Source organism: Calonectris borealis, chromosome 6 (assembly GCF_964195595.1).
Source record: "Calonectris borealis chromosome 6, bCalBor7.hap1.2, whole genome shotgun sequence".
Classification (NCBI taxonomy): Eukaryota; Metazoa; Chordata; class Aves; order Procellariiformes; family Procellariidae; genus Calonectris; species Calonectris borealis.
This window is the reverse complement of record NC_134317.1, coordinates 35115559-35139949: the sequence shown is the minus strand read 5'-3', so window position 1 is coordinate 35139949 and position 24391 is coordinate 35115559. Positions and strand designations below refer to the sequence as shown.

Here is a 24391-nt window from a genome sequence, read left to right as displayed (position 1 = left end):
AGATTGGCAGTGCCACTAAAATGTACTGTGTTGTAGCCAATTCTACTGGGGATGCAGAAAATGCTACGGAAAGAAACCTTTCCCATGCAAAGGTATATTCAATCTGCTGCACAAATATGAGTAAAAACTGAAAAGGTTCACAACAGTGAGAGTAAACAGATTATTTGCTTAGTAAAAAATACCTCTTTAAATGGTCGCTCTTCTGTGTAAGCTTGCACTTAGAGTTCTGGATTTTTTTTTTAGTAGAATATAGCATAGTCCATCTCTATAGGATCACTTATGGAATATAGACCTCTTCTTTTTTTTTTGTGCGTAAACCCAAAACTAATTAGCTTTGTTGAAAATACTACGTATCTCATACCAGTAACATCATTCCTCATCACTTTTCTCCTCTCGCCACTTTATTATTATACAGTAAAAAAGTATGTAACTTTTTAGGGAGGAAGAGTGAAGTAGTTAAGAATAATTTTATTCTCATGCAGCCCAATTCTAAAGAATTTCAAGCACCTTGCTCTCTTACTGTCTTCAGTGGAAGCTTCGCATCTCCCACAGCTTCTTGACACCTTTGAGGAAGGCATTTATACAAATGACCTCTCTCTTTGGGCATCGCATGGCCTTTTAACAAACCTGCCCAGACCTTTGCACACGCGCAAGCCGTGACCCAGTGGATTTACTGTTTCTTAGGACATCCCTTTCTGCTCGAGACAGAGCGCCCTGCCATCGCGCTGCCCGCTCCGCTTCGAGCTCATGTGTAACAGGCTGCTAAACCCTTTGGAAATAATCTTCTCCATCCATTGGCAGCTCCGATCTGAAAGCCTCTGAGAGTTGAAGGTTAAGCAGTTCAAGTTCCAGCTGGAATAAGCAGGCTGACTTTATACACGAGCTCTGAAATATGCATTCAAAGGTTACACCTGTAACTTTCGCGGCACAGCTGCCTATTACCCATGCCCTTGAACTCAGAAGGCCAGTAGGTAACAGAGGTACAGAGAAATCAGCTTTGTCCTGCTACGGACAAGTTGAAGCCAGTCTGCTCTGCTGCTGCTCTTTTTGGAGCACGAAACTCCCAACGTTGAGTTTCAACAGTACTCAACAGGCTCACGACGGTCCGTCTGGGTGACAGCCATCCGGTGACTACACTGCTCCTCCCCTTCATCTCATGCGTGCAGTGCTCTTCCGACTTTTAAAGTGTAAGTCCCAACATGCCAATAAATGTTGCCTAAACATCAGAAGCGTACAGGGGACAGAAATCAGCAGGCGAGAAAGCCCAGCTGCAGCACTAGTAAAGGTGCTCGCTCTTTTTCTCCTCCCGGTGATGTTTCAAAGGCGGCGTTGGAGCCAATTGTGTGCAATCTATTCAGGGACGCAAAAAAAACGCTAGCAATCTTTTTTTAGAACTACTATGTGGGAAGAGCACCGTTCCTCGTGGTTTTTCAAAAAAATCGCTTAAGCTGATGGTAATCCTGAGCAGGGCTGAGTGCCATTCGGCTGGGGTGCATTGGGCATTCAGAACTGGGCCAAATCCTTGGGAAACGATCAGCAGCGTTCCACCGCACACATCCCTCGCTTTTCCCCAAGTACAGGGTCATTGGACTGAGCTGGTGGATGTATCAGTTCATTAACTTAATAAGTTAATGGTTCTAGTTATGCAAATAGTAAATTAACCTTTTCCGTGTTAGCTGTTAAAATAAAGGGTATAATCTCTATATTCAGGATGTTTGTAGCATATGGATTTTGATTGATTATTTCCAGTTCTAGTAATCATTAACAACTACTGGTAGTTTAAGAATTACTTTTTATTTCAAAGTTTAAGAATTACTTTTTATTTCAAAGGGTAGAAATTATTTGCCTTTACGCCAAGGTAGATTAAGTCAGTCGCACTGAGCAGTTATTACCTTTCCCTTCAATCATACTGCTGTGTGAAGAGGCAATGCATTCTATGCTCGTGCTTTTTCAACCCTGAATTTCACCTTTAATATTAAATATGTTGACATATCAAACAATGTAACTAATAGGTAAAGCAGAACAAAATGAGTCACTATTTAATCTATTATTTTAGATCTTGCTTTCTTTATTAAAGTATATCAATCAAGAGACAAAGAGGTACAACTTAGAAGATAGATAACCAGAGGAAAAACTTGCAGAAATGTACAAGGTAAGATAAGCTGAAGCTGAATAAAAGAACTGCATCAGAATACACATAATGGAAGTCCAAGAAATAAACCAAATTATCTTCTCGATTAAACATGGCTAATAAGAAGACACGTGCACTATCTTGAGAGTTTGTAATTCTGCCGCAGACATGATGCAATAAGTCAAAGCTGGGGAGGAAAAAGAACGGTGTCTGGGTGATGTTTTTCTAACCGTAGATAGGTGAATAATTACATGTGTCTGTTCTGCGTGCCTTCTGGCCCAAAATACTCGGCATAGTTCATTTTTCATTTGTCCTCTTAAAGTCCTTTTAGCCCAAAATATCCTCCCTAACACAGCTTGGTTCTGGTCTCGTTGCTCAGACTTTGTTTCAGCAGAGCTGCTCCTCAAGTGTGTAATGAGAGTTTAGTCTAACGCAGCATACATAGCAAAGAGCCTGAAGACAAAAAACCCCCAAGGTATCAAATGGGCTGCTGGTAGGCTCTATTAGATTTGTTCTCACATCAGGCCCATGATGTCTTGGGTGATTACTGTAGGGTGTTACAAGGCTATTTTGTGTGCAAGTATGTGACAGAATAAGGGATGTTCTAGTAATTCCAGAACTGCTTGTGTTTCCTCCTAAAGTCAATATAACCATATTATCCAGACAGACAACTGGTTTGGCTTCATGCTTTGTTATAAGGATATCTAATTGCCTGAAGCTCTGCTCGTTGATGGAGCTACCAAACGAAACTTTATCTAAATATTCAAAATATCCAAGCACTTGGTCACCGTTTAAAAATTGCCTGTGACAGGAAGGCTGTGAAGTCTGTTGTTCGACAACATCCCTTTCCTGTGGTACAAGGCCAAGTATAAAGAGAGAAACAAAATTATCAAAATTTCTTGGCTACTGCTCTTCCTTTGAGCCATCCTATGGCATGTCTAATTCAAAGCTCCTCAAGGCATGTTTCACAGATTTGTTGTGTGAAACTCCTCCTTCTCAAAGAGGGGAAGTATCGCTCATCAATTTTTAACCCAGGTTGTTTCGCTCACGCAGTTTACAGCGTGACCCAATTCAATAGTTGTCTCGGAACAACTGCGAGGGGGTGACAAACCACGGCATGTGCGTGGGAATGAGTGACTTTGCCACCAGAGACCACGTAATGTTAGAAACGCTCCGAATTTCAACAGCACAACCCAGTCAGTCGAGGCAAAAGCCCACATAATTGGGTCTAATACTGCTATGGAAACTATACTGAGGGCTAAAAATACTATTTAAAACATAGTTTCTTTTCTTGTGTGTTTTTCCATCAACTCCTGACTTCAGTGAGAGTTGTTTCAAGCCCTGTCTGAAAAGATGGAGCATTATGGAGCAGTTAAAGATGAAGATGTTTCTGTGACAGCAGTTAACTCTAAAGAAGCACAAATGTTTCAAATGCACCAAAAATACTTTACAAGAATTTTGAAGGTATTAGCAAAAACACATCCTTAATCCAGGCTAACTTAGAACCTTGATTGCTGTATTTCTTTAATTTTTGAATCTGGTTTCGCAAAATCTTCAGTCCCCACTGGCCTACTGTTGTGGAACTGTTCAAAAGTCCTTGTCTAAATATTAAATACCCTTGGAGTGTGATGGTACATTGTGTGCTACTGGAAGCGCTGCTGGTAGCATGTCTGCAGTCTCCAGCAACATGTAGGTTCGCCCACTGGTACCAAGAGTATCTGCTTTACTGTGCTCCCTTGCCTCCTTCCTTTCACCTCCTTAAGAAAGTTAGGGGTTTATAAAGCGAGAATTAAATGGGGGGAGAGGGGAAACAATCTTTCAAGGTTACATCCTTCAAGAATTAAAAAATATAGCATGTTTTCCCATTAGTCTTTATGGGACTGTTTGTTTTTAAGTCAACAGGAGACTTAAACAGTCTTGCAACTTGCAAGGAGACTTGCAACTCATGGTGGTTGCACAGGAAGGCAGAGCCTTAAATCACCTGAAGTGTCCATTCCTCTTCCCTCAGTGCAGCAACAGAAATGAGAAGGTGCCAAAAATATCCGGGCAGAAAGAAACGTGTGGTTTTGCTCATTAGTTTGCCATTTCAGAGGTAGTGGGGTTTTGTTGGTGCTAGCGTTATGCCCTGCACTCGAGCAGAGTGGTATCTATGCACTCCAGAGGAGCCTTCTGGAGGACGGAGACCTTTACACTATTTGGAATACCACTTGTGATGAGCCAGTCTCCATTACAGTCTGACTGCTTGTTTTGCTTGCTTGACCTTACCTTGTTTTGTTTTGTTTTCCTCCAGGATGCTCCTAAGCCTGAGTGTCCTTGTAAGCTTAAGCTTCTACATGGCCACAAATAATTTCAACCTCAATTTGTAAAAGGGCAAAATCAGATGTGGGAGAGAAGGTTTTTCCTACGTGGGACCATGAAATGGGATTCACTTGTGTGTCTTTGTCTGAAAGACTGCATCTCTCCAAGTGCCTTTTCGTAAGGTGCTGGAATTCCGAGCTGAAAGCAACCAGCTTGGGACGAGGTGTGGCTGCAGCGCACTGTCATCTCCATCACTTCAGGGCTGGGGTGGCACATGCAGATGTTACCAGACAGCCAGCGATCGCCCAGCACTGCGTAGCTTTGTACAGGACGAGCCAGCTTGTGGTCAGCCTAAGAGCTCTGACCTTTGCTTAAATGCAGGCAGCAATTTTACGTGTCCGTTCTCAAAAGCAGCTAGACGTGAGTTCACGGACTCCCCTGAGCTCCCAGGCTCTCTCATGCTCGCTCGGCGCGGACATCTGGGATACGATGGAGCAGCCAGATGCGGTTGTCTCTTGTTTCTATTTGCTAGCACAAGGTTACCAAGGCTAATATTTGAGGATCGGGAACACGAACAGAAGATCCAAGTTTGCTCCCGCTCCCTGGCCTGCTGTGGTATCAAGACCTGGACTGCAGTTTGGCGGATGTCATCAGAATTAAGCATTAAATACGATTGTGGGTGGAATGCATGGGGTTTGTAATGCTCTGACTTATGTATATTATAGCGCAAATAATATGCAGTGAGCTGGATGCAGCAGAGGATAATTCTCTGGGAGGTAAGCTGTTGGCTTCTGAAGGTGAATGTTCTGATGTGTAAAGAATTTTGCATCTGAAAAGTGCTATAACTGGTAACGTGCATGAGGAACGATGGTGCTGTCTCACTGGCGAAGATGAAACAGGTTAATAGAGCAATGGGAAAAAATTGTGCCAGTCTTTGCAGATCATCCTCAATAAACCTACTTCTATTATTTGTTTGCTCTGCCATATACACTAGAAAACATCATATATTGTCTGTTAATCACGCTAGGAATGTCCCAGGCCCTTGTAGTCTCTCTTCATGTCAGTCTCAGCAAATCCTCCAAACATTTTTGTTGCTTTCCTTTGAATTAATTCCTCATTGCCCATATTTGCCTGGGATGAGAGTGATGAGAAATGAGCTATGGCCTCATTGATGCACCACATGGGGAAAATGACTTTGATTTTTTTTCTATTGCTTGTCACTTGAGGTCGCTCCCTCAACTATTACCTCCCAGGTAAATTATTCCTCTGAATATTTTCCTCCTCGTTGGATTTCTGAGCTATCATGCCTAAACATTTAAACCTTCATTTTCTCAGATTAAATAGTAACTTTATCTACTGCTTATGCTTCTATGCTCAGAGGAAGCTGTTCTGTATCCTCTGTACAATCCAACGGGGAATGTTTCTTGTGACTGAGCACCTTTTATTTGAATCGATATAAAAATGTTACCTAAATGTGCAGCAAGTTAGCCTCACAAAAGAAAAAATTATTTTTAGGAACTGCTGGTAGAATCGGTAGGAATACTCAAATAGAGACAAAATTGCAGTGTCTGGTCCTCAGTTCTCTTTTGGAAAGCATTACCCAGCAACAAATGAAATGGAGCCAACATAACCATTTAAAATAGCAAAGTAAACAGTTCATGTCGTAGTCAAGATAATCCTTAATTTCTGCTGCTTATCTGAGATCTGCCCTGCCGATCTGAGGGGAGGATTTAACCTTCCTGAAAGCTGTTATCAGTGTATGTGCTTGAACTGGGAAGACCTCTTTCCACCTGCTTTTCAGAGCCCTTTCTCCTAGAAGATTAACGCTGCTATGCCCTTTTTAGAAAGAACAACCTCTGAAATATGGATTATGTTTAGAGGGATATACTAGGAATATCTTGCTACAACACAGCTTAAGGGAAATACTAAAAAAACAATGCCTATTTAAAAGATCCACTTTTTTCTTTACAGAAGGACCATGTTGTCTTAAATTGTCATAATTTTTGTCTTACAGAAGTACGTGTATAGTTGCGGAAATTAATGAGAAGCATTGGCTTATGCCGGTTGTGTAACCAACTCAAAATAAAATCTATAGGGAATTTTAATTTCACATTTCTTTGCACTATGTTGGAAACCATTTCTGTAATGTTCTGCTTCTCCTGGGATACTGTGTGAAACACAGAATGGCAGAGCAGATGGCCTGTCTTCTCTTTCCAAAGAGACGAGTAGTATCACTCTGTTCAAGAGGGAAGTCTAAAGGGGGTTTCACTGAGGTATGGGAAAGCCCAGCCTAACATCTGGATCAAAACAAAAATCAGTCTCGGTTCAACAGGTTTAATGTATAATACTTTTCACAAGCAAATGGCTGTATTTCTGATGCTATCTTTACTACACTTCTAATGGCTTATTTTAAAAGCAAAAAAAAAAAAAAATCCATCTTTAAATTAAGACCCTCTAGTATACCTGCGCCTTTGGGAGGAGGGGACAGAGAGTCACTGGGGGAAACTTCTCAGGCTTAGTCATAGCAGGAGCAAGGAGTGATGGCCTGAAATATGCAGCAAAAGTTCTCAGAATAGGGAATGAGTCACTATGGCCCTTGAACTTTGTGAATCTGCAACTATATTTATCATTTTGCATTGTTCCTGAGCTGTGTATTTGTAGTTCCACACATCATAGAGCAACTTGGCTTTTCTGCCCTCAGGAGCTAAAACACACACAAGGGAGAGAAGTTGAATATTAATTTCTTGAAGTGAGTTTTAAGAAAAGCTTTATGGAAGAATACTTGCGTTGGGAGATTACTGATGTGAAGGTGATACTAAAAGGTTAAATAAACGAATAAGGCAATAGCATACAAAGTAAAAAAAAAAAAAAAAGGAAATGAGTAAAATCAAAGAGTTCATGTAGGGTCAAGAATGGTAACACAGGGTACTGTCATGAGAGGCAAATATTTTTGTTAACGTAGCACTTTTTTTCTTTTCCTTCCCACAACCTTATTTGCAATGTTTTGAACAGAAACCAGAGCACTAAAAGGAAAGATCCAGATCATTGCATTTTGCATTCCTCCTCGTCTCGCCCCCTCTACAGTAAAAGAGATGAATTAGACAAGTTTTTGAACCAGGTCAGTTGCTAAACAGCTGGCTTGTGACAGAGCGCAGCTGTCACACCAAAAATACCACCTTGGCACTAAAAATCAGTGGGGAATCTTGTAAGGGTCTGCAGGACTGTGTGTTCAATTAGTGACCAAATGCACATACTGGAAACGCACTTGCCGCCTCTGGTCTTACAGCAGTAGCCCCTGCAGAGAGAATGGAAAAGGTGCTTGAGAGACTTCTATCTTTAGAGTATTTTACATAACGGAATTTAAAAAATGAGAAATATTATTATTGGGTGGCAGCATAAAGGAGGCAGTTATTGGCTTGCCAAAAGGACTTAGCAAATGGAAATCAAGAATCAGTTCCAGGGAATATATAATAGGTAATGTAATAAGTATGTGAGAACTGTAGGTACTTTGCATTTTTGTATGTGAAGTAGCTGTGGCCCAGGATTACACATCCCACACTGATATTTCAAGTTTCCTTGTTCAGTGGGAAGGAAAACCACTGGTGCGCCGAGGTTCGTTTTATAGGCATAGATTACCAGCTATCTTTAGATCTGCCTCCAAAAACTCGCATGGCTGTTGTGACAATTTATTAGCAGAAGGAACTCCTGTGGTGTCCGTAGAAGCAAAGGCTATTCTCAGTGTCGATTTGTAGTGATTCTCTCAAACTCAGAGCGCATGGAAAACAGGTAACAAAAAACCCTCTGTGTGGTTCTTTAAGAGCAATTTACGGTGCCTAGACAGCTGAAACTTCCAATCTGAGGGGTGGTGGAAAATAAAATATCAATGTCTTCAGAGTAAAACATTTCCAATCAAGTGTGCAGCAAGATCATTTTAACTCAGAACTACAACTTCTCCACCCCCACCTCCCCCAAACGTAATAAACATACCAAAAGAAATAAACCTCAATGCACGGGGAAATTGTTCACAAGGAAATTCAGCAGTAATAGGCTCAGAACTCCAGAAGTATTTACATTTTTGCTCAGAAAATTATGATTCCTGAAGTGAGAAAGCTAGTGGCAATTTAAATACTGGTTTCCATGTTGGCATTACTGATGAAGTAAGCTGACAAGAGATCTCCTCTTCTACTGTTACCCATAATGGATGCAATTCACTAATATAGATTTGTACTCATCTAGGACAAATTTAGCAATTGGTTATGTGAGCGAAGACTTTCACCAAGTAACTGCAAAATCCGTGACTTCCAAGACGCTGTATACTGGCAAGCAGCATGTCGGGATGGTGTGACAGAAGCCTAACTATACGTAAGGAGCGACGTTTATACCTTGCGCTGAAGCCCTGCGGTTACTCTCTGCTGCTCTCCCCACTTTGGCCTTTGGCGTTGTGTTACCATGGGTCAGTGGTTCCCAAACCGAGACCTGTAGACAAGCAGTAGCAAAATTTTCACACTCCGATTAAACGCTTGATGATGTGAACATGAAGAACAGCCGCACCCAATTCACCTATGCGTCCAGGTGTTTCACTTCTCGTCTGTTGGTTTTTTTTTTTTTAAATTTGTACGCTTTGGCCTCCACAGCAAGTTTTGGCCATGAGCGACGCAACTACGTTTTTATTGCCAGCGCACGGAAAGCCGTTAGTAGATCTGCGCGTCAGCAGAAGCATTTGGCCCAAAGAGCCTGGGAACTCTCCTCCCGCCGGTGTTTCTGACACGGTTTGGCTAACGCGGGCCTACGGCCGCCGCACCGCCCGGGCGGCCCCCCGGCGGGAGCCTCCTGCCCACGCCGCTCCGGCCCCCGCCGGCGACCGACTGCACCCGCCGCCCGCTCCTCTGTCCCAGCAGGGGCGGCCCACTCGGTAGTTGAAAACATGACATTTAAAAAATCGCCCGTATCCATGGCAACCCAAACCCGACACGGCCGAAACCCAACCCGTGTCTAACCCCTTTACACGTCGCGGGCGGGGGGGGAAGCGCCGCCGGGAGCGTTTCACGCCGCCGCGGGGACCCCCGGGCGCGCCCGCCGGCCTCGCCCCGCGCCCCTTTCCCGCCGCCGCCGGGCCACGGCCCGGGCCCTCCTGCGCTACCGGGGCGGTGGTTACTCAAACTTTCCCTCCTCCGGCGCCGGGGCCGACAGAAAATGGAGGCGGCGGGAAGGGCGGGGTGACCTCGCTGCGGACGGCGGCCCCAGCCCGCTACGCGCCGCCGCCCCGCCGCTCCCCTCAGCGCGCCTCCGCCCGGCCCTGCGGCGGATCCGCCCGCGGAGGGGCGCTGCTCCGCTCCGCTCGCGCCCCGCCGGCCGCGGGCGGTACCGGCCGCCGCGTCCTTGTCCGCCCCCGCCGCCCGCCCGCGGGCCCCCGCGCGCTCCCCCCGCTGCGCCGCCGGCCTCGCGCGCCGAGACCCCAGCGGCCCGCGGGCGGCATGTCCCGCGCCGAGGGGCGCGGTCCGGCCGGACTGGCGTCCCTGCTGGCCAATGAGCGCGCCGAGTGCCTGACAGTTACGCGGCCGCCGCCAATCGGGTGAGCGGGGGCGGGCGCGGCGGAGCGCGAGCGGCGCCGCAGGCCGCCGGCTGGGGCACTCGGCGGAGGGAAGTGGCGCAGCATGATGCGGCTGTGGCGCTCGGCGCTGCTGCGGGAGCTGCTGCTGCTCGGCCCGCCGGGGGCGGCCGGCGGCGGCGGCCCGGGTCCCGGCGCCGGCCCGAGGCGCCTCCCGCCGCCGCTGGCCGCCTTCGGCGTGAGCCCGCCCGCCTCCCGCCGCGGCCCGGGGCTGCGGCGGCCGCCGCCTTCGGCGCGGGGTTTGTGCACTCGCTCGGAGGGAGCCTTGGAGGAGCCGGGGAAGGGGGCGCAGGCGCCGCCGCCGACCCCCGACGAGCCCCCCGCCGACAGCGGCCACAACAATAACCACGGCGGTGGCAAGGAGCTGGCCGGAGGCGGCGGCGGCGGGGGGGAGAAGTGAGTGCAAGGGGGGCGGCAGGGGCGTGCCGGGGTGCGAGCGGCGGCGGGGCCGGGCCGGGCCGGGCTGGGCGCCGGGGGATGCGGAGGCGCCATGTGAGCGCCGCCTTCGCCCTCGCACGCGTGGTGCCTGCGGAAGGGGGCCGGGCCGGGCCGCCCCGGGCGGGGCGCGGGGGCCGCCACGCCGCTTCCTCGGCAGGTGCGAGGGCCGGGCCGCTGCTCGGCGCAGGCATCGCTGCTCCCGGGGGCTCCCGGGGCCCTGCCGCGGCGGGCTAGGGTCTGTCACGGCCGCGCCCCGGCGGGGGCGCGCCGCGCCTGTGCGCTGCGTGCGCGGGGCGGTGCGGGCCCGGCTGCCGCGCACCTCCGGGGGGTGCTCGGGGCGGCCGCCCGGTGCCGAGGTGCGGGGCTGCGCAGCCCGGTGGGGTCCCGCGGGTCACGGAAGGCGGGCTCGAAGGGGGAGGGGAGCGCAGACGCGCGCGTGGGGAGCGTGTGTGCCTCTCGGGGCCGCCCTCGCCGCTGCCTGGGGTCCCGTCCACGCCTTGAGCTCCCACTTGGCTCGGGGTCCCTCCCACATAAGGCTGTGCGTGTGTGCGGGGAGTGCCTGTGTTTTGGCTCAGAGGAGACAGCGTGCGTTAGTGTGTTTTTTCTAGCGCTGCTACCCGCATAAAATATTTTCCAAGAGAAGCGAAAGCTGTGTCATCTTACATTAATTATTAAAGGCAATGTACGTGGCGTGTAGTTCTGCCTTTGAAGTTTTGTAGCACCATTTCCTCCACGTCTACATCTAGGGCAATTAGGGATAGATGTTACCACCAGTTAGTGGTGTCTACAAACGTTCATAGGTGCTGCAGAACGTGTACCTGTGCCAAGATGTCCTGATTTGTCCCTAAGTGACAAAGGTACATGCAGGTAATAAAATGATAAGACTGTATATGTTTATTAAGTTAATATTCTTTTACTTAGAATCTGAAATATTAAAATAATTGGTCAGGGACTGGTGTATCAGCTCCAGTTTCTGTCCCTGGTAATGACCAGTAGTGGATACCAGGGGTCGAGTATAATGACGAGGTAAATGGATTGGTGGTTCTCCTTAGCACTCTGCTCTGTTAGTCCTCAGCATTATGCAGGTCTTGAAAAAGTCACTCATTTCCCACCCCCCCATCTCACAGTTTGCCCATTGCTTGTTTGAACCTGGGTACACTTAGTATCTCTGATAGCTTTCTACAAGAAGTTTGACAGCTTAACTGCAAGCCCATGAAGACCCATCTCCTTTGTGTGTGTTTGGAACATGCCCCTTGGCTTTCCTGTCGGCAGCCCATGTGTTGGCTTTGCGCTGCTTATGGGCAGCATAATTAAAATCTAAACCCAGGCTACTTTCCTAGGCTTTGCTATGCTTATTACCTGGATGAAAAAAGCAAAAGAAGAGGAAATAAGGCCAAGAAAGGAATACCTTGTTTTAACACTGAGCAAGTCTTTGTTAGCCTAATGCTAAGAGGAAGTCTGGAAAAGATTCCACAAGGCCAGTCGGGAAGGCTTCAGCCTGTAGCTTGTTAATGGTTCTGCTTTTGAGTTGTGGTTTTTGGTTTTGGTTTTTTTTTTTTTAGCATGAACTTGTACTCCTTCAACATGGCAGGCGGGGAAAGAAGCTATCTTCTTGTTCTTTTCCCCTTTCTCCCACCAAATGTCTTAGCTGCTCAGCTTGGTTCAAGCCTTTTGTTTCAATGGGATATAGTCTTTAAAGGCATCAGTTAAAATTTCTGCTGACAAACACCTTAGAAAACGCGTGCATGTCAGGTTATATAGCCATATACAATATAATACACAATAATATGTGTCTTATTGTTATACTATTGTTCCACATATATGAAGTCTCCTCTTTGAATTAGCTCTATATGTAATGTTTTGGAACAAAATATTCGGCTGTGGCTCAAGTAGGTGTGGTTTATAAAGGTTGTACTTCCATTTTCAATGAGAAATACAGACAGTACCATTAAAAACTTAGGTAAAACCAGTATGCCAACTGTGAGGGGTTTTTGAGGCTGTTGAAAAGGTGATTTATTGAAGAAGTAACATTTTCTTGAACTGAGCTTTTATAACAGCTTCCTACAGCTATCATCAGTTAGGGAAATCCTATAATTCCTAATACGTCTGGCAAAGCTATGTGGTCACAAACCAGTTATACACTTTTAATCATTTTTGGCTTTTGACAAAAGGATGTGTTTGAAAGTCAGATGCTTGTTCTTTGAGCCTTACTGCAAAATGAACAAGGAATAATTACATAAAACATACAGCATATAGTTATGAACAAGGAAAAAGCTGGAAACAGTTTCTTTTCAGTTCAGGCTGTGCAGGAATTCCTGGTGGCACATTAGCCAGCCTGCTGGGTTCTTATTTTTCATTTTTTTTTTCTTAATGCAGAATTATGAAAATCTTCCTTGAGCATTTGTAAATGGTACATTACATGTGGAAATCGTTGCTATATTAAGATAGAGTGCAGGATTCAGAAGAAAAGTGAAGTTCTTCAGAAGACAGGTTTCTGGACTAAATTGATAACTAGGCTAAGTCAGTGCAGTCTGTGTGTTCTGCTGATTCCAGAGCTTTGCCATCCAGCCGTATATAACATTGAGTTGTGTTTGGCAGATGGTTTGTTGACCCAACTGGGAAGGCAATAGTCCTTTTTACACTTTCTTTTTTTGTTTGTTTTGGGGGATTATTTTTCTCTGTTTGGTTGTAAGGTCATGGTTCTAGGATACTGGAATAACCTACAGTGTCAAAAGACAGCACTAAGATTTTCTTGCTTGTTTGCTTGCCTAACAGTCCTCGTGTACAGGGAGTAGGAGTTGCAAGTGAAAACCTAAAATGTTTTGTGCAAAGAGTGTACAGAAATGTAGAACAGTTTAATTCCTCGTAGAGGGAATAAATTATGAGGTCTGTGGCTGATGAAATAACTAGTATCCCATTGCATAACCAGATCCCCTTGTGCATTTTTTCCTAAACATCTTCCACCACCTCTGCATCCGTGCTATCCAGCCTTCACTCTCTGTATCCACCTGAAACTTAATATGTTTTGGAAAGGAAAAATATTTGCACTTAAACTGAGAACGGTCATAGACTGGTAATTTTGATTGATGAAGGCTGTGGATTAAAATGCAATCATATCAATGTTCATGCCTAAATAATTAAAACACAATACCCTAGCACAGTCTTAAACTATAAACGTGCATAGTATTTAATAGTACTGACTTCTAATTTCAATATAACTGTGCATTGTTCACTTCTACTTTCAGTGTAAGCGTGCATTGTTATTCTTGCATCTTATGCTGGACAGTAGTAGGATCAAACATAGTTTATCTTAGTATAAGCTATTTCTAAATTACAAAGGCCTTGATTAAGGTGAGAGGGAGGAGCAAAACGTGAGCAATTCTGATTTTTAAAGTATAGCTAAATTGCAGTAGTGATGGGTACTAGTATATGGAATATAGCAAAATGGTTAATGGAAGTGTTTTGTTTGTTTTTTCTTAAAGTGACAAGGGAGTAGTAGCGCTCCTTTTTAAGGACAGGGATGAATTCTGGAGATACCTTTTACAATTCATTTTGCTTTTCCACCTAGGCCAGATTCCAGAGGAATAACTGTGTAGTAACCAGGCAGTGGTTCATCTCACTGTTACTGCTGTCAGAGTGTGGGTATAATACTCGCAGATGCAAGAAACTGTTAGAAGTGCGCTTTTATGAGACCTTTCGTAACTTCCTTAGAGGCTAAGATTTTGAAGCAACAGTTCTTGTTTTTACCATAAACACTTTGACATCTACTAAAACATGCCCATCTTTGGACTAAGTTTATAAATATGGAGTTTTGTCTGAATCTTGGTAAGTTCTCAGGTAAATGGTTACCCACCACTGTTAATGGGATCAGTGTCTAACTACGCAAGTGGACAGAAAGTAGTTTTTTAGTGACTTGACAGATGTTTCTATCTTTTAGTTGGAGATCAGCAGTATTGTGACAACTTCTTCAGGATGCCTGTTTTAGATAGTGGCTACTGACTGTGGGTTGCAGCCCTTGGAGTTTTCAGTTGTTGTCACCTCGTATTTTTATGGCTGGCGTCTTACAGTTAATAATGAGCCTGATACTGTTATTAGCAGTATCTATCTTTATATCGTTTGTTGTTCTATAAATCCTGTTCTGCATTTTGCCAATTACATCTTAAAGTACAAAGTAGGAATGTTTCACTGGATTTGAAATTTAATCTCTTTTATATTGTAGAATTATAATTCAGCTTTAGCTAAAATGAAATCCTCCGTGGAATCTGGTGTAAGCATCACACAGATGCGAAAGGAAGTGCTGAAGGAAGGAACGATATGGATCGCAAAGCCCTTGTGCTTGGAATTCCTGCATTCTGGTTTTCTTTATATTTAAAGAGCAGTGTGGAGCATCCGTCAGTATTCTAGTCCACAGGTTAGAGTACCACTGAAGAAGTCTAGTTGTGTAATAGTCTGGTGCTTAATTTTATTTTTTTTTTAAAAAGAAGGGAAACAAGTATCAAAAGTCATTATTCATAAAATGGAATAAACTGGAATTTCCACTTTAATTCAACTGTGGAAATTGCAAGTTCCCTGACTTGAAAAACAGCTCTTCACAACGTGTGCTGAGTAGCACTATCTTGCTAAGTGTGCTCACGGTGCCAAAACGTAGCTTTTATGTTAAGCAAACATTAGTTACTGACATCACTGACCTGATAAACTGCAGAGCAAGCCTTTCCACCTCTATTTAGCTGATAAACTTTATCAAAAGATGGACTATTTGACAAAGAGCAATTTTCTGTAAATACATTGAATGCCATCCTCTTTGCTTTGGCAATCAGTGCAGATCCATTGTTAAATTAGGCTGACTGACCCAATATTGAACAGCAGCAGATGTGAAAGATATGGAAACTATGTCAAGAGAGAATTTATGCTGCGAAAGGTGCACTTCAATAGATGAAAATCTTACAGATAAAAATCTTGGTCAAATGTCTGAAGTTTTTTTCTGCACCCTTCCAGATAGAAATTCCACATTTGGAACAGCTGTAAAATTCTGAGTAATAGCTCAGAAACTTGTAATTAAATAGGTTATCAGTTAAAATTTCTCAGTGTGTTTGCTGGCTTGTTTTGTCAAAGTGGAATATGGGAGTTTCCTCTGTCAGACCTGCAGCAATCCAGTAACGAGTCTTGTAGCAGAAATTCCTTAAAACATGAAATCCCGATGCTTTGGGGAGCTTGGTTAAATGCTCTGTGTAAATGGGGAAAATGTAGGGGTGTAGACTATGTAACTCAGCATAGCTTTAAAAAACAAAGTATGTAGCTACAGAGTTAGGATGCAGGTATAGGGTGAAGCTTTAATTGGTATGTTAGTAGTTTTGGTTCTGTTGGCTTGACTGGACGTACTGTTCTCAAAAGGTTGAAAGCGCAATGTGCTGCGTGGAAGACTTGAATTTTCTTTAGGAAAAAGGGTGTTCAGTAATTTGCTTGAGGTAGTTGCAAGCGTTTGTCTTGGTTGAATTGCCAGCCTGTCTGTGCATTAGTCAGCCAGCATCATTTAAAAAAAAAAAAATCCAGACTGGAAGACAAGGAAAGTTCTGTTGCCTTACAAAGCTGTCTTCTGTTCTTAGTATGTAAGTACAGTGTTTTAAATAAATTGGAAAATGAGAAGTGAGATTTTTACTACTGGTTTTCACTGCTAGTTATGAGGAAAGGAGGGAGGCGAGTGCAATCTAAAGGTTGTCTTAAATTTAAAAGGATATTTGGATAGAATAAGATTTTTATTAAAAATAATCATAAATCTGACCTGTTGTTGAGCTAGAGTAGGCTAGTATTGGGAGAGGAGGGAGCATTAATGTCAGTCTGTAAGATTGCATTGGCCTACCTAGGTTCTGTGCTTAGTTGTAGTATTTTATTTTTGTAGTTATAACTCTTGAGTATTGATATTCAAAGAATAATCTTGTGAAAACTGTCATGACTAGAATTTAGACCTGCTTTTTGTACACACATGCATACATGTATAAAAGCAGATAAATTGCCACTGAGCATTCTAGTTCAGGCAATAACTTTTATGCATTACAGTATAGTAACAAAGTGGTGCCAATATTATTAGATTATAAGATTGAGCTTTAAAATTGATGGCTAAAATAATGTAAGACTGCATACTCTGCATTTTAGTCAACGTCTACATTTAGTAGAGAACTGTTTTGTTTTTATTTATTTTTGCTTGCCAAACATCAGAACATTGGCCTTCTCTAAACTGACTTTGTCTAGAAACAAACCTAAGCACTTCAGGGAACTGAAAGAACTGATCCGAAGCCCTTTGCTATCGCTGCCCCTAGCAGTTTGGAAGTATACATTCCAGCTGTATGCTATGATGCCGTACTTACAGGGGAAGCATAAAGAACTGAGTACAGACTTGGGCTTTTGCAGGGTGCTTTGGAATAGCAAGGAAAGGCGAAACTCTGAGGTTAAACCTTTAGAGAACTTCCGAAGGCTTTGAGGGAAAGCTGTCGGTATTGCAGCTTTCTCTCTTGGAAGGACTCTTGATGCTTAATCTGGTAGGTTTCCTTCACATTTCACTTAAAATGGAGATGTAAGTTACAAAAAAAATGCAGGCATACAGGAAGCATATCTCCGAGTAAAATAGTTAACACATGGAATACTTGGAGAGCCAGTGTATTTACATTGGTAAACATAGTGACCATTAAAGATGTGTCTACGCTGAAGATGTGTGTGCGCTGCACGTTAACTTACTCTCTACGCACGATGAGTTACTGCTGCTGGTGCCTGAGCTGGTTCGGGATGCCGTACGGTGCTGCAGATGGCTTTGCCTGCTTTCGCTGTGACTGGTGGGGCTTACATAAGCTTCTAGAAGGACACGGGCTTTAGGACTCCTTCCAGGAGTTCCTAAAAACAGGGCTATTTTGAAGAAAATAATACACATCCATCATCTCTTTACTTTCTCTTCCCTGTGGAACCATTGGATCAGTCTGCTCTTACAGCTTTATTATGAGGCACATAAGTCTTTGAGTCTTCTAAATACTTTATCCTCTGTGCAAGTAACATGTCTATCCTCTGCAACGTCAAGAAGAGGGAAACGTGATCAATCTGTTCCAAAGAATTTCTAAATATAATCTCAGCAATAAATGTATGTCAGTAAAAACATGACTATGTTGCAGTTAAAAATGTTTGCTTTGTAAAGTATATGTATGCTGCTTTTAATCTTACCATTTTTTCCTGCTTAAAGTTGAATGAATTAAGCTTTGTGTTCACTGATAAAAGTGTTCTTTGGAATTAATGGTAGCAGTTATATTGGTAGTGAAAATGTTTCCTTGTGAACAATGCAAAAATGTATATAAATAAAAATATGCACTAAACTAATCTATGCATGTGTTTTCTTTTTTTTTTCCCCCCCCAGTAAAGTGAAGCAAGGTCTCCTTCCTAGCTTAGAAGATCTGCTTTTCTACACTATTGCAGAAGGACAAGAAAAAATACCAGTTCATAAATTCATAACTGTAAGTTTACTGTTCCAGAATGCTGTATGAAAACTAACTACTACAAGGTTTTTTTTAACATTCTAAATGCCAGTATACAAAGCAAAGAATTTCTGTTACACACAGTGAGCTGAAGCAAGGAATGTAACCATATTTCCCTCTCCACCCCCAACACTGTTTCTGTAATTAAGTAAGAGAATGAGTGTACTAGTATTGTTATTCACTTCTTTGCTGTGCAGGAGAGTATGCTTGAAAGCATCCGAGTCTGCAGCAGGGCTGGGTAGTATTTGCACTTGTGTAAAATGTAGTTGGACCACTGTGGATTTCAAATGACATTAATCCTTTGACATCACACGCAGCCAGAATGACAAAAGGAAATGGCAAAAGGATCAATAAGGTGTCAAAATGTCTCTGTGTTGATAACGCAGTGGCAGATGTTTCTTATCTTGATAAATAAGACTGAGCAGTAGAGAATTTGATTGTAATAGCGTATTTTTTCATTTTAGTAATTATTGTTTTATTGTAATAGGCACTCAAATCTACAGGATTACGTACATCTGATCCCCGATTGAAAGAGTGCATGGATATGTTAAGACTGACCCTTCAAACAACCTCAGATGGTGTTATGCTGGACAAAGACCTTTTTAAAAAGTAAACTTTCTGTCAATAATGTAACTGTATAAACGTGAATGAATGTGTGTGTGTTACTGACTGCTGTCTTAGGAGAGACATAACGTATATAAATCTACGTGTAATTAGAAAGGGAGTCAAACACACAGTCCTACTGATGCTGTTTTCATATGAGTTTGTTCTCTGGTTTCATGCAGCAGACAGATTGTGTGATCGCCACAAGAGTTTAATCTACCAGTGTTGTTTGCATGTGTAGCTGACCCCATACTGCAGCTCTCGGTCAGATGCCAGATAAATTAATTGATGCAGCATGAAGCATTTAGTATGAGTACATAAAACTTCTCTCTCGCTGCATCATCAGTTCTTAATCTGAAGTTCAGGATGCTGCTTCTGTCTAGTGAGATGTTCAGAGTATGTATGTAGTTAATTCTAAAAGTGAGTATATGAAAAATAGATTGAAGTTAAATTGCAAGGCATGTAGAGATGAGAGCAGTTAGGACTGTAGACACTGCTTTGGTCTCTTGGAAGAGATTTATGTGCCATATTTTAGTGATACTTTTTTTTTAAGAAAAGTCTGTGGTCAGTTAGCTGAACAGTATAAGTACTGTCTTCAGTTCATTCCAAGCACACTCCTTTGCTCCCCTACTTACAGTTTTTGTGTGCCAAAAGATTGGAAGTTTAGAGGCTCTTAAATCTTGAAATGAAATTTGTAGACTATTTTTGAGTCTATATTTTTATTCCATTTACAGGATAAATGACATAATATCTGAAAGTTGCTTTTTTCATGCCGAGTATACTTTTGTCAAAATTGGTGCATTTTTGTTGTTCCGTAGCATTTTTTGAATTTGTGAACTAATGCTGTTTAGTGTTTTCCTCTCAGTTACAATTTAAAATATATATGTGTATAAAAAGGTGTGTTTACATACATAATGGCATTATATAAATATATAAGTATATAAAATATATAGTATACAGTATATGCTTATACTATATTATATATTTACATAGTTTATATAAATAAAAACATAAAGTATGTATATTATACATTTTTTAATATATATAAACATTTTTGGAAGTACATTGAGAAAAAATGAATGTCTGTGTGTGTGACAAAGTAACAAACCAGTCAAGTCTGTAATCAAATGGGGGATACTTCTTAAAGGTACAACATGGAGTAACTTTATTCCTGTATTTAAGTTCAAGACCAGGTCTTCACTCGTTATTTGTCAGCACTCTTAATTGTTACAGAGTCAGAAACCTTCCTGGGTGTATGGTTGGATTGGAAAGGAAATGCTTTTGCTATTATGCATTACATTTGTACTAGAAGGCTTGTTTGTAATAGTAAAATATGAATTATGTTTTAGGTAAGGGTTCTCTGTTAAAAAAAGGACAAGTGGTTAAAAAAAGGACAAGTGATTGCTAATTAAAGGGCTGAAGATTAGCCTGTGTTCTACGTCATATCTCTAGGACTTGATCCTCCGTGTTAGGGGAGTGGTTGTTACTGTGGTAATTTGTGGAAAGCTTACATGATTGCTTCTTGTGTAGGAAGAGTTTTGAACGTAAAGACTAGACAAAGGGTGGAGAGGTGACTCTCTTTTCACATAGCAGATTTTCCTTCCTAGTAGCAGGTGTTAACCTTTTTTATAAATTAAAAACCCCCAAACTTCAGTTATCTGTTCCTCCTGGGCACACTGCATTTGCTGTGTAGAGACTTGTACAAGGTTCTTGTATTTTCTGTTCTTCTCCAGGTGTTTAAGGTGTGAAATATAATAATGTATCTACTCAGCTGTACTTACCTCAAGACTTTGAAGCTTCATTGCCCTAAACATGAAAGTCAGTGGTGTAATTCTTCTGTTGAATTTGAATCCAAAGGTGTTAGATCAAATAAAGCATCAAGGATGAGTGACGTGGAGTAGTGATAGTGTAAGCTTGACTAAATCAATCAAGTCTAGTAGAAATTACCTGTAAAATGTTTTAGCTTGTGCATCTTTGCTAACAGAAGTCTTTGAAACAGAAGTTTTAACACCTTTAGGTGTTTTAACACCTAATGGTTCAAAACATTAGACTCCAATTTGACTAAACTTGCTTTATTTTGAAGATTTTCGGCTTTACAGTGCTCTCCACTTAGAGCACTTAGAAAAAATCTCCATGTTACAAGCAGAACAACTTGGGTTTTTAATCTTTCATCTCCAGAGTTTCTTGAATTGAAGGCTTTACTGGGGCCCATTTCGGAGAGTGCTTGACATATTTCTTGAATTGGCTGTTCATGTTGTATCTATATAACACGTGTTATATAGATCTATATACAACACGTGTTCTTTGTAGCATGAATGATACCTCGCTGAGAACAGCCTGCTTACTGAAAGCAGCGCAGCATGCTAGTTAGCTTGCTATGTGAATTTTTTTCTTTTCTTGGTACCCTAGCTATGGTACTACTTAATAAAGAAGTAGTAGTAGTAGTAGTAGTATCATCTAACTATTCTTAGATGAAACTTAGGCAACTTAACAAATATGGAAGATTGTACACACTAATCTTCCTCATTAAGTGTGCACATTTTGACATATCCTATTCTTTAGATCTGTTTCTATGACCTTGTAGCTAATTTGTAGAATATTCTAATAATCTTTGTAAGAAATCCTCCTACCCCTCTTAGCTTTTCCTTTAACTCACGGCTCGTTCCTAACAGAAAAATAGAGGACTTGCAAAAAGCCTACTTCTTAACTAACAATATTTTGGTCAAGGGTGGTGGCGGGGAAGGAAAGGCATGAGGCAATCAGAATTGAGTTATTTTGAAAATAGTGTACACTTGAATGAGATAATGGCTACTGAGTAACAGTTATAACTCTGAGGTTTAAACTCGATTATTTTTCAGAATAACTTACTTGGCCATGTAGACTTAGTCTTTGTCACAAGGTGCTGTCTGTCCCGCTTCACTGAGCTAGAACTGTGGTCTTGCTAGCCAAATCTCCTCTGATCTGCAGGTAGGAAGCAGCAATCTGGTTATATTATGTTCTAAACGTAAAACTGACAGTCCGTTGCTGGATCTCAAACAGGGTTGTCTATTTGCTTCTGAGTGGCTGTGCTGCTCTTTCAATCTAGGTAGCAAGTCCTGAGGAAAACTTTCATTTTAGACATGCTTAACCCAGGTATTAACTGTTTTCATCCTATTTGTTTGAGCAGCTAGAAAGCTTTTGACAGAAGATGTAGAGGACTTCCGCTATGTTATTATATTAATACCTCATTTGTCAAAATAATGTCACTTTTTTTTCTAAAGTGGCTAAATATGTTGAACACTTCTACAGACCTAGTCATGCTAGTTGGAAATGGAGTTTCACATTCCTTTCTGTAATGCTTATACTGTAGCTTTTTAAACAGGAAAAAAATGTGTCCATTCAGCTATATAGATAACCTGAAGGTTCTTCAGAACTGGGGGGAGTTCAGACTGTGTTTTTAGCAGATGTCTACTTTGCCTAGGGAAGCAATAATTAGCAATTTGAGCCAGAACTTGAAAAAGAATGGATAAATGGAACAAGTTGTATGATAAAGGAAACAAAGTAATCCTAACTTCATGCTAGAGACCAAAGATTCAGTTTTCAAAAAACCCCCCAAACTGTTACTTTCAGGTTATACAAGTCACTGAGAGTTATTATGGATCATAAGACTTGCATCCTTAAATTCCTCCCTGTCATCTTTTCCTACTGCTCCACTTCTCCTGAGCCTCAGACTGTTCATCTCCAAAGGGTTACCTGGAACATAAACCAGTTAGAAACTCTGGTGGGGAGGAGATGTCTATTGGAGGCTGTCAAGGCTAGTGTCCTCTGTTGACTGAAAATATTACTGCCCTGTTAATTGGAGCTTACTAAGACCCCTGTCATTCTGTCCATGCAATAGTTGTTCTGCATATCCATCTAGATTAATTCAACCCCCATATTTAATGTCTGTGAATTCATATGGCTTGCATGGGTTAAGGAGTACCAGGATAAATACCCAGACACTGACCTTGAACTTCTTGCAGGAATAGGTAATGTCCTTAACCAGCATAGCTATTTCTGCAGTGAGTTTCAATCTCTAGCTTAAAATGATTGAATTATTGAAGTGACCATCCTAGACTCAGTGTGAGTTGGTAAGTGTATAAATGCCCTTCCTGTTTCAGCAACATAATGTGGTGTCAGAGGACTGTATTTCAGTGAATACTGCTGCCACCTTGTTTTCCATACTTTGTATTCTTGAGTTGTTCTAATAGGTTTAGGGGAACTTCAAATTTTTTTTTTTTCTCCTGAAAAGAGTGCATCTGAAGGTTGTTACTCCTTCTGCACATCTAGCTGCCATAACTTATTAATTACTTTTGAAAAGGGGTTATTGCACCTGCAGTAGGTTACTGTAATTGGAGACTGCTGGGAACAAAAAACGAACAGGATTTTTTGCAAGATACGTAAAAAAGGAGTGGATAAGTGTGACATATTACAACAAAACCCACTCAATTGCTATTTTAACAAAGACTAACAAAGCAGCTTATTACAGGCACAGCAATTCTTAAGATGCCAGTGTGTAGAATGGAAGCTTCTCCACTGTTTTTCTTTCATTCTTAGAGAGTAGTGCCTACCAGCATCGAAATTGTTGTCAGCTGAATTTGCTATAAAGTCTTCTAAGTACAAAGGAGTTAAAACTGAAACGTTAAAAAAAGAGAGGGGGATTCAAAGGGAAGATAATTCTGTCTGTTCACTGGTCTTCATGCAACTTCATTTTGAACTGATAATGACTTTTAATAATTGGATTATTGGAAGTATCTATTCCAAGTGAAAGTATTTCCCTAAAAATTAATTTTTTACTTTTCTGAATAAGTCTTCATTGGAAGGATATATGCTCATTTGTAATATGGGCCTAGACGTTCCTAACTTTCCATTTGTCTGAATTAACAGTTTGTTTCTGCATAGAAGGAACATGTTGACAAAATTGTTTGATGATAAACCTCCCTTTCTCGTCCTTGCACTGGGATAGGGCTGCTAATATCCTTTATCAGGTCATATTTCAAGTGACATTATAATGGCTCCCAATTCCCACTCCTGCTCACCCCCCACCCACAGGCATACCACTTCAAGCAGCATGTCTCAGCTTGTGTTTTGATCCTTCCCTTCTTCTGTTTCTCCTAGATAAGTCCTTTCGTTTTTACCTCATCAGTTTTTTAAATGTACCAGATGGGCTGATGTTCGGAGGGTGTGGGCGATAACGTATTGTGGGTTAAAAGGCAGCAAAGATTCCTTAACTGGTGATAGTTTGAAGCAAGAGACTTGCAGTACTGCTCACTCTTAACTTTTGTTTAGTTGAAAAGATGTTATCAAGTACTTCCACAGGGTTTTATTCTTATTAGAGTAGGAACTCACTCCAGTTTGGTCTGTTGGCAGTGATCTTGTTCAATTCATGGTGAAACCAGTTGGAAGTGAAAGAAACCAACCCTGAACCTCAGAAGCCCGATCCAGCTCCGAAATTAGCACTTCCTTGGACGAGGGCTGGGTTAGATGGCTGTCACGTGTCTTGATCCTAAGAAATGGGTGGCTTAGATCCCTTTTGCAAGCTTAGGTGCTACTTGAAGGCAAATTGATAGTACCTGGCAGTACAACCTTACAGTTGAAACTTCAAATAAGGGCTTCCAATAAAAAGGCATAAAAGCAAATGCAAAGGAACAATTTAAAATATGTTTTAAAAATTATTTATAACTTACAGAGTGGAAAATTGAAAAGTTTTTCTAATAAAGACCTGTTCTTGTAGGCATATAACTTGGTCCTTATTTAAATAGCATGTAATTGCTGCTTAAGTAG

At 42.1% G+C, this 24391-nt stretch overlaps 1 protein-coding gene across 6 annotated transcripts in view; it reads left to right on the top strand.

The window, feature by feature from the left end:
- Positions 1-10068: 10068 nt before the first annotated feature.
- GLS (glutaminase) overlaps positions 10069-24391 on the top strand; it is a 67723-nt gene continuing 53400 nt past the window's right edge. For all 6 annotated transcript variants that reach the window (XR_012674156.1, XM_075153641.1, XM_075153644.1 and 3 more), the window contains exons 1-3: positions 10069-10433; positions 17869-17965; positions 18474-18595. Coding sequence is in view for 5 of the 6 variants with exons in the window: in XM_075153641.1 (XP_075009742.1) it covers positions 10084-10433; positions 17869-17965; positions 18474-18595 (569 nt within the window). In the remaining variant the exon portion in view is untranslated. The remainder of the gene's footprint in view (positions 10434-17868; positions 17966-18473; positions 18596-24391) is intronic.